Source organism: Euphorbia lathyris, chromosome 4 (assembly GCF_963576675.1).
Source record: "Euphorbia lathyris chromosome 4, ddEupLath1.1, whole genome shotgun sequence".
Classification (NCBI taxonomy): domain Eukaryota; kingdom Viridiplantae; phylum Streptophyta; class Magnoliopsida; order Malpighiales; family Euphorbiaceae; genus Euphorbia; species Euphorbia lathyris.
This window is the reverse complement of record NC_088913.1, coordinates 23,920,513-23,932,030: the sequence shown is the minus strand read 5'-3', so window position 1 is coordinate 23,932,030 and position 11,518 is coordinate 23,920,513. Positions and strand designations below refer to the sequence as shown.

General features: G+C 31.9%; 1 protein-coding gene across 1 annotated transcript; it reads right to left on the bottom strand.

The window, feature by feature from the left end:
* Positions 1 to 251: 251 nt before the first annotated feature.
* LOC136225604 (sodium transporter HKT1-like) lies at positions 252 to 3,038 on the bottom strand. The gene is made up of 3 exons (XM_066013684.1): positions 1,757 to 3,038; positions 1,230 to 1,451; positions 252 to 655 (listed from the first exon to the last, which is right to left on the bottom strand). The coding sequence occupies exons 1-3, from the start codon at positions 2,911 to 2,913 to the stop codon at positions 457 to 459; spliced, it is 1,578 nt and encodes a 525-aa protein (XP_065869756.1). The 5' UTR covers positions 2,914 to 3,038; the 3' UTR covers positions 252 to 456.
* Positions 3,039 to 11,518: the final 8,480 nt, after the last annotated feature.

Here is an 11,518-nt window from a genome sequence, read left to right as displayed (position 1 = left end):
CTATTCTATATTTTTACCGTATTCTTTGTTTTTGGCATTTTTCACCACTCTCCCGTTTTCATGTTTTTTCACGTTTTCAATATTCTCTCGTTTTATTTTGATCAATATATGAAATGAGTACTTTTAGGATGTAATAAAATATAACTTAAGGAATAGATATTTCTAGGTTCATTTAAATATGTATTCATGACTTGTGGAATAAGTATATTCAGTAGAATAGCTATTTCATGACAAAAACAACAACAACGAAATGTAGGAATAGGTTAAGAATAACTATTGTATTTCTTTCGTCGGACCAAACGTGTCCTTATATTTACCATAACTTGTATTTCAAAAACACAATGTACATATATACCAAACTATATACTAACCATAAGCGGGGAACCCTTATAATTAGACTCCTACTAATACGATTAGTTGTAATAATAGAAGACATTTATAATGATGTGTGGTTCATCAGGATATCTTCCAGGCTTTACCACCATTTTTATTGAATTTCTTAAGCTTTCCAAAGAACATAACAACAATAAGAATGAATTTTCCCAAATTGCTCCACTTTCCCACAAATCCAATCCATTCATCTTTGCAATTACTCTCCACCTTTATTTGTCTTTCGCAGCTGTACCCTGTTGAAAACCCAACATTTCCATATGCACTGCAACCACATATTTAGCTTACAATAAAAATATAAATATTAAACAGGAAAAACAATCCATCAAAATCCACTTTTATCCAAATCATCAACATCCTAGTATAGGATTCCTAGCTATATCACAATATATTGATGATGAATCTCTGAAATAGGATACTTGCTATTGATTTGAGCTTTTTATTGAAATAGAATTTCTGAAATAGCTAACTTTCTTTCAAATCAAGCACGTTGTTATATATTTTCCTAGTGATAGGTATGGTCCATATGTCAATCAACCATATCATCAAAAAGCATGAACAGATAGATACCGAAGAACATAGTTTTATTCTTATCTTTCATACATCTTTTATATATGTGTGCAGCCTACCCTCAAGGTAAAAGGTTGTAGGTTAACCCATCCTCTTAAAACAAAGTGCTAAATATCCTTTTCTTTAAGATGCCTTTTGGGAGCGAGTTAAACACAAGTTTAACAAGCCCTTCTTCTTTCGAACCTTAACCTTGAAATCCCGTATTTTTGCTTGAAAAAGCAAGAGGTTTAACAACCAAAAAAAATAGAAGAAGGAATGAAAGTTGCTACCTTATAACCTCAATTGTGATGTTGAAGACATTGAAATTAAGAGGATCTTTCTTGAGTTTTTGTGCCTCTGCTATACAAATCAGAATGATAGCAATTATCAGATACGATAACTGTGAAAATAACAAAAGTTGGACCACTTTATTCCTTCTTTTTTCTCTGCCATTTCTTTCAACTTCTTCCTCATCATTTATTGGCAAATATGAAGTATACGATGGAAGGTACCTGCAAAAGTTATAAACGGATCCATGATTCAACATAAGAGTTTTCTGAAATTTTCCAGTCACGCGTATATATACCATCTTTCTAAAAGAGAATAATATTTTCACTACGGATATTTCCGTCGCCAGATTCAGAATTACTGCATAGAATTGTACATTTAACTGCGGATATTTCCGCCCGTAAATGTTTTTGCTTCTTCTACTATAATCCGCAGCAATACACCCTGATTGCATGATGAAATTTATGGATAGAAAAGAATAAATTTTACAGCAACAATCAAAATAGGTGGTAGAGAAGAATGAACTTACATCATGACAACAAAAATCACCAAGATGGCAGGAGAGATAACAGAGAGGTCAAAAACGGATTCACCAGTATGTCTTGCATTCACCACTTCAAAAATTACAGCAACAATCTTTTCATAAGCATTCAACCCATCCATCAATGGAGAATTCCATTCCAGACAACAAAACACTACGAATTGCAGTGCTATGAATCCAAAAGCTGTCATAGCTATGGACCAGCAACGAACACTTGACATCAAATGGGAATAACCTAGTCTTGTCTCTCTACTATTATTTCTCAACATGTAACTAAACTCTTCTCTTTTTGTGAATTTCTCCAAAACCCAGATAAGAAATCTTAAAGTAGGAGGATATAATGTGTTTCCCAAAAGAGTTTGAGGAATTAGAAGCCAAAGAAGGCCTGAATTTTTCTTAAAAATGATCATATTTTCATTCGTCGGTATAAAACCACAATTGGCAAAAGTACTTGCTGTGACGAACATTGAAAATGTTCTGAGATTGATTCCTTTTTGAGCTAGTAATTTCCTAAACGATGGTACTAAATTTGCATAAATAGCTACTGAACTTGAACCAATTAAATGAACTACTAATAAGTAACCCAAAACTACATAACCAAGACTCTTAATTCCTGCAAACTTTAAACTGCCACTACTATTACCTAATGACAATTCTTCGACATCCTTTTCTGGTGTCTGATGCTGTAAATGATCAGAATCACCAGAAAATGAAGCCAATTCGTGTAAAGAAGTACCCGGAAAATGGATTTTTTTGGACGCTGATACGGTTGATACAGTTTTGTGTAGTGCAAAGAGAAGGCCAAGCATGGAAAGGAAGATTTCTCCACCAACTAACATCAAAATGGTAATGATTATAAGTTGGGAATTGGAGAAGACCTCCATTTCAAGTGTTCCCATGCTTGAAACTGTGGCAGATGAGACAGAAGTGAAGAAGATGTCAAGGTCATTAAGTGTTTCAGCTGTTCTTGGCTTTGAGATTTTCAATGCTAAGTAGCCAATAACAGAGAGGAATAGATAGTAAACAAGTTGAATCCAGAAAGGGTTGGTTTTATAGATCAAGGCACCAATGTTTAAGGTTTTGAAGGATTTCTTGAAGTTACAAAGATGCTCTAGTTTCCTTCCAAAATAAGCACAACTCTTCATCTTCAAAACCTGTAATACTAATAGAAATTGCTTGTAGTAACTGACTTGAGTTGGTGTTGAGATTATAGATGTTTTAAAGTAGAAATATAACCGAGCCGTGGATTGAATGACCAACTAAGCAAGATGTAATTATTTTACTTGTATCATTAGGAATGTGGGACGTTCTTTATGCTGATTTTTATGGCACTAGTCTTCCTCAAATGATTAGTTGTTACCTAATAAATCACTAGCTCCCTCAACTTATATGTCTCACTGGCTCCCTAAACTTTTTTATTTCCTATCACCATCTCCCTAAATTTGTCCATAAAAGTAGATTAGCTCCCTAAACTTTGCAATTGTCTCACCAACTCCCCAAACTTGCTTATTTTGTAACAACTAAATACGAAAATCATAATACCAACTCTCGATCCTCATCCATTCAACTTCTCAAACCTGCAACACTAACTCTTATAATAGGTTGAAAGGCAGGAGAAGCGAAAAAATTGCATCTCGAATAGATGAAGACGTATTTTTAGGATTTATGTTTAATAAGTTTTTGTATTTAGTTGTTACAGAATAAGTAAGTTTGGAGAGTTGGTGAGACACTTGCAAGGTTCAGGGAGCTAATCTACTTTTATGCTATGATGCACGGAAACGGAAACGGAAACGGAAACGGAAACGGAAACGGAAACGGAAACGGAAAACGAAACGGAAACGGAAACGGAAACGGATACTGGGAAACGTTATTTCTAAGAAAAATTAGCTAGAAAACGGTAATGGAAACGGAAAAGAAACGGAAACGGAAACGGATACGAAACGCGGAAACGCTAATGAAAAAGAGTTTCCGTGCAACATAGCTTTTGTGAACAAGTTTAGGGAGCTGGTGATACGAAATAAACAAGTTTAGAGAGCTGGTGAGACACTTGCAAAGTTCAAGAAGCCAATCTACTATTTTGGACAAGTTCAGAGAGCTTGTGATGTATTAGGCCTTGTTAGTTTTATTTTTATTTTTTTTTTTTGTCTTTTTTGGTTCTTAAAAAAAATCGGAACCAATCAATGTTGAATTTAATTTTTATTGTATGCAAATTTTTGAATTAGAATTTCGTTATCTAAAGAGAATATGGACAATCTGAAACTGATTAGTAGGATAAAAAAAAAAGAAAAAAAAGGATCAGAATACCAACCTTGTGTAGTGCTTGTAAATTGGCCCATCCTATACTGTGGCCACTAATTAGTAATTAATTAAAAGCAAAATAAAAGGTCCACGTATATAAAATAATTCTCCTCATCTTCTATTCAAATTCCAACATTTAATTAAATTAAATTAATTGGATTTGCATCTTTACGATTGAAAGGGAAAGATATTAGAAATAAAGTTTATGTATTAGCATTTTAATCAAAAGTTAGTTAATAGTATGTTAATGACACATGTAGGTATATGTAGTTTAGGGGTTAGTTAACATTTTAGTCAAAAGTTAATTTTATAGTATAGTAGTAAATAACTCTTGCTTCGCTGCGGGGGGAAATTAATTTAAATGGTATCAGATTAAAAATAGAAATTTAATTTGGATTATTTAAGTTATTTAGTAAGGCAAAGAATAAATTAAGAGGTGTTGTGGAACTAAGTGTAGGATTTGGTTTCGATTTTGTTTAAAATTATAACATTTTTTTAAAAAAAAAAAAATAACATAAAATAAAATATTAGAGAGTTAATAAAGGTTTAAATAAAATAGTGTTGGGAATAAAAAGCTTGGAGGAGTTGTGCTTGATCATTTGTGTGTATGCAAATGATTTATTTGTGTAACTGTCCAAAATTTGAGTTGGAGAGACAACGATTTTTTAGAAATTAATTGTACTCTCTGGATTAAGGTGGGTGTTCGGTTACATACTTTTCACATTCTGTTTGTATTTTTACTTTAAAATGGAAAGTTTTAGGTATTTGTTTAGACACATCATATAAGTAGTTTTTTCTAACCACAAACAACAAACCGCAATAGCAAAAGTAAACAAACAACAAATAACAACAGTAAGAATAAACATCAGTAAACCAAACGACCCTAAGGAATAAAAGATAAAACATTGATTAATGCAATTTGGTTATACACATTCTTCCTCTTTTATCATTGTTTTTAGGGTAAATAATTTATTAGTTCCCGTCTTTCTACCTAACATACTATTTAGTTCCCCATTTGAAAACCACATTATAAAGTTTCTATGTTTTGTCAATATTATAAAATCTAAAAAAAAATAGATCAAAGGGTTAATATTAATAAAAGATAGAGATCATATAATATAATGTGTTTTTCAAAATAGAATGAGTAAATATTGTATTAGGTAAAAAGAGAGGCTAATAAATTAGTTACCGTTTTTTATATTTCTTATCATTTTAATTTTAATTCATCTTTTCCTAACAAAGTTCGGATCTTTCTGTCCTATGATTCGCAAACTAAATGAAGATACACAACTATCAAAATGTGGTACAGAGAACACAGATAGACATATGGTAAGTTTTGGTGATTGCCTTGAGATCCACCAAGTAGTTGAAGGGCATCAACAAAATAATGGCGGTGAAGCTCCGGTGACCAGCACCGCCTCTGTTTCTTGTATGGAGACTCCGGTGGCTGCCGATACCGGTATTGATGTTGCTGCTGCTGTTGGTGGGGTGTATTTTGAACTTAATTTGATTAGTAACATTAGTTTTTGGAATCAAATTGCAAGAACCCCCAATTCAGGTAATGGAATCCTAAGAGAAAGTCCAGTAACTCGGGACACAATCTCTTCCTCCTCCCGTTTCACTCACTTCAAACCCTGAAATCGATTTATTAAACGGCACAAATGCTCCTCGTTTGCTTCTGTAATTATTGCCCAATTGAATTGGACTCTCACAGGTATTCTTCACTTCTCTGAACACAAAAACTCCATCTTTATAAAAAAATCTCAAAAAGAAACAAAATTGCAGTTTTTAACCAAATAAAAGATTCAATTAAATTAGCATACATGTTTGGCCTCTGATTTTGAGTCTTGTCTGCTGGAATTAGAGTTGATTTTGTTAGTATTTCAAAGCTGAACAGAGCTCATCCAGTTCTTTTTATCACTAATATCATTTCCAACTTTTCCGTCTCTATCTCCATCTCCGCCGGAATTTTCCTTTTCCGATACAATCTCCTCCTCTAACTCCTTATTACACTGTATTGCCTCTTCCTTCAATCGCATAACAACTTCAAACCCACAAAACAAAAACCAAAAATTCAACGACCCAATTCCCAGAACCCCTAAATTAATCAAAGGAAAAGAAAACACATACAAAGAGGGAGCTCACCTTAAAAAGCATCAATCTTGCTTATGAGAAGGATGTGGAAAGCAAGTGAAAAAGAGAGGAGAAAGGCTTGGAATGGGGAAAGAGCAGGAAACCAATCAAAGAAGAAGCCTAAAACGACGACGTCTTGCTGCTAGCTTGATAGGGGCAATCTGGAAAAGAAATTAGAATAGAAAGGATAGAAAAGGAAGCCAAATTTAAGGGTACAATTGGAAAAAATTGGAAAAATAATGAAATTGATACTGTTCACTTGATTCACTTTTATATATATAGATAATGTTGGGCATAATTTAAAAAAAGATAAAATATAGTTATTAAATAAACTATGGTTAGGTTAATAATTAATAGTGATGTCCATCAAATTAAATGGATGTCCACCAACAACTAAACATGTATTAATTATACATATGTGATAATTAAAGATAATTGTAATTAGAACCATTCATTTTGTAAGTCAACTATTATAAATAGGCTCATCTCTTTATTTGTAAGATACACCAATATTAAAGCTTTTATGTACTTATTATATTCTCTCAATCTAAGTTTTTCATTATAATATATTAATCTCCATATACATACACACATATATTAATCTACATATAAGTATGGTTATAATCACAATATAATTCGGTAATTTTATAACACGTTATCAGCACGAGTTTGCTTGGTCGATTAATTTCAGCACAAATTTATTCTTCCAATTAATCTCAAACATGTCGAATCTTATAAATTTGAATTTGTGGTACTTGAAATTTTCAGAAATAATTATCTTATGTGGGTATTAGATGCGGAAATCCATTTAGAGGCCAAAGATCTTGGAGATACTATCAAAGAACAAAATGATGCCAATTTGCAAAATCGTACATAAGCGATTATTTTTCTCCGTTATCATCTTGACGAGGGGCTAAAATCAGGATATCTGACTGTAAAAGACCAATATGTTCTTTGGAAAAATTTAAAGGAGAGGTATGACCACCAGAAGTTAGTCATATTACTAAGAGCTCGTTATTGCAAGATTTTAAATCGATAATCGAATATAATTCTGCACTTTTTAAAATTACATCTAAACTAAAATTGGGTGGAGACGATGCAATCCATAAAATTATATGTTAGCGAAAACGTTCTCTACTTTTCATGCATTTAATGTGCTCCTCAACAGCAATATAGAGACAAACGCTTAAAAAAATATTCTGAGTTAATTTCTTGTCTACTTGTAGCAGAACAAAATAATAAGCTCTTAATGAAAAATCACGAGTCTCGTCCTACTAGATCGACCGCTTTCCCAGAAGTGAATGCAACATCATATAAAAATGAAAATGATAATCGTGGACTTGCTCGCGGTCGTGGACGTGGTCGTGTTAGGCATGGTCGTGGTTATAACTATGGTGGTTATAATAATAAAAATACAAATTCTCATTATAAGTGGAAAAATAAAATTGATAAATTTGACAGAAAGAATAACCATGGCCCTTTGACTTATAATTTTTTAACAAGGGTAGGATTCAATTCGTGGCTACTACCAATTCAATTATGCTTATTATTAACTATTTAATAATATATTGTAATGTTATAAACTAAATTATTAAAAAAAACATTTAAGATTAATAAAATTTAATTAGCATTTAAATTTTAAATACATACAAATTAAATTTAAAAATGTAATAAATTAAATAATTTGTTGAATTATAAAATATATATCCTACTATTTACAATATCTTATATTTACATGTTCGTAATATTAATAAAAATAATAACTATTTAGTGTCAAAAGTATATATTTCTTTCAATTTTTATATTTATTTTTCATATTAAATTAATTAATTTGATATCTCAAAATATCATATTTTGATATTAGATTAATGTTATTATATTAGTATAACTTTTATAAAATCGTTAATATTATAATATATTATAAGGTTAAATGTGAATAGAAATATGATTTTCATATGATTTTTGAACACCAGTTAAATCCCGGTTAAACCTCTAACCCTTGACCCTTTGTCTTTTCCAGTTCTTTGATTGGTCCAGTTTTGACAACCATGAATGAAACTCAATAGGGTTTCTTCTTTTCCGTTTATGTTTCAATAATGTTATAAAAATAACGTTTTCCACGTTATACAAACAATTTGTAAACTACTTATTAGGGTGTGGTCACATATTTATCAATCTCACTTGGCCTGTGATATCATCTCACTCTTACATGAGTGGTAATTCCACCACTTCACTATCAATATCAATATGTTCACATGTTCACCCAATCATATCCGTATTTGGAATCCTATTACAGACATGTTAGGCGTATGTAAAAATGAACTAGATTCCACATTGATATTATAATGAAATCTGGTTTGAAGACCGTCAGAGACATACTTAAGAAAACTTATGACACGACCACCATGTAGTTTTCTCGGGCAGATCGATCCAGACACATGTATACAACATGTACCATATTCGCAACTGACTTATCAAGTGTTATGGCTAGTATCAATTACTACGATACAGTCGTTGAATATACAAGTGTGTGGTCATAATCATTCCCATGATAGAATAGACTTGGGATATGGTTTTACGATTACCAATCAATGGATTCTCTATTCATATTATAACACAAGATATAAATGAATTAATTCCTTTATTGATGTAACACAAATAGTGTATTTATACAAGAATAATCAAAAGCATAATACAATATACATGAATCAATGTCTAAGAACTAGGGCACACCAACAAGGGAGCTCAATGCATGTAATGACTCTAGTGAAATGAGGCGATCAACAGAGAGTCGAAGGTCGAGACACCAGAAAAGAGAGCAGGATTTCAACATTGTAGTTATGTGTACCATCCGTTTATAGAGAGTAAGTGAGAGTAGTGAAGTTGTTCTCTATTCATGTGAAGTTATAGGAGGTTGGTTGTGTTCTTTGCGTATAGAAATGAGTATATATTAGTTTTTTTGGTATTTGCTCTTAGTGTTTGCAGTTAATTTCAAGAATATACACCAGGTTACTTGAAAATAATGCGAATTTGTGAATGTTGAACTTGTGAATATATATACCAATATTTTTACCATATAAATAAATATATATATATATATATATATATATATATATATATAGTTTTATTAATTTATACAGATAATAGTATATCTTCATAAACACCTGTGTATTCGGATCTGAAAAAGACATTGGCATCGGTTGTTTGCAAACAACCAACTCCAATGACATTTTTATGATCCGTTGTTCGTAAGAACCAACGCTAATAAGTAATGTCATCGTCAACAAAAAGAAAGGCATTTGAGTCGATTGTTGCTAACAACCGACTCCAATGACCCCTTTTTAGTGTCGGGTACAACCGACACTTACGATTGAGTTATTAGTATCGATTTGTCGAGCGATGCCAAGCATTGGCGTCAGTTGTCGACTTCGCAAACTACTTAAATTGTATAATTACCTTTTGTTACATACAATTTATCCCCGCTCCATTAACTCCTAACTTTAAGATTTATGATTACGTATTTTTCACGCTTTATTAAAGAACATTTGCTAATGTCGAAAACATAACGAGGGCACCTTCTAATATCTTTCAGAAAAGAAAAAAGCAAAAAAAAAACAAGTAACATTTCTCGTAATACTTACTTGTAATTTCATAATCCATCATAAAACAAAAAATTTGCAAGTGCATGATATTGTTAATTGTAATGTATAATAAAATAAAATCTGTATGAGCATATATTGATCAAATGACGTTATTATGCATTAACCACAGGATTACTTTACCCTATAACTAAATATGTTTTTTAAAAAAAAAAATTATATTTCCAACTTTGAAGTAACTAATAATAGGTCTGCAAAATGGTGGGTTATGCAATTTCATTAAAGTGCTGCCTCCTAACAAATCAATGAAGTTATAAATTTTGGTGGGCAAATTACCCACCTTTATATTAAAAAAATAAAAATTCTTTAATTAATCTAAAGCACTATTTATGTATATAATGTGATTGAACACTAAATATTAAAAGTAAATGTAAGTAAAATGATAAGATTTTTAATTGCAACTATGGTAATTAGTATTGTCAATGGAAATCTCCTCCCCACTTGTTTTGCATGGCTATAATAATATTAATAAGAGAGTATTAATATTCACCCTTCACTCTCATGCATGAACTTTGAGCACTACTAATTACATGGGTGAAAGAAAAGCACTCATGGCGATGAAATTTGGTTATTTTCACATCATTGTCACTAAACATAAAATAGGATAAAAAATTTATTAAGATTTTGACCTCCTACAATAAAATCACAATGATTGTTTTATTATGTATGTGGTGCCGAAATAATAACACGGACGACTGTCAAAGGAGCTCAATGTGTCTAAAACTTTATCAAAACGAGTGCTCCTTACAGTGCATGGAATGCTAAAACTATTAGGATCGTTTTGCTTTCTTGATAGTTTTTTTTAAGTAGAATGATGGAGCATTCTTTAGTTAGTTTTACAGTTTTATGATCCTCTAACTTCCCTTTTTAGATAAAATATTTTTTTAAAACTTTACATAGATTGACATATTTTCCAATGTCTTGCGAATGGAATGTTAATTTGAAGTTTTTTAAAGTTGTCTAAATTTTTTTAGTATTATTTATTAAGCTTATCTTTGTGGAACCGTTGAGGAAATGTGATTTTAACCGGTGTTAGTTTAACTTTAGATTCAGCAAAACGAGAAGATATATCAAAATTTAATGGGACAGAAGTTGAAACACTTACCTTGGGCTCTTGAGAAGTGGTATTTGCTGGAACTGGGATCGTAGCTCATCAAGGAGCCTTATATGCTTGTTGAGCTACTTCTCTTGTTTCAAAATTATTACTTACCATTTTGTGACTTGTAAGAAAGATAACATTGACTTGTTCCTTCGGGTTAGGCTCGGTTTGGTGGGAAGACTTCCAAGAGGATGTTCAGATAAAAGTTTACTGAGTTGACTCAATAGAGTCTCCAAACCCTTGCAAAAATTCTTCGTGTTAGCTAAATGTCCCTCCATGCTAAACACGACCTTGATGAGCTTGTCTTCTACCTCAATCTTTGGTTTCTGAACCTGTAACTGTTGGAGTTGTGGTGGATGGTATTGTGTTTGGTGGTGTTGTGGTTGTTGAAATCTGGGAGGGTTAGGGTTAACATGATTTTGAGGATAACGTTTGGGTGATTCCTCCATTTCGGATTATATGTATTTGAGTATGGATTATTTTGCTGCCGGATATAGTTAGCCACCAAATTGGCTTGTCCAATTGAGATTGGGTAGTCGGCGTGACTAATACAACATCACA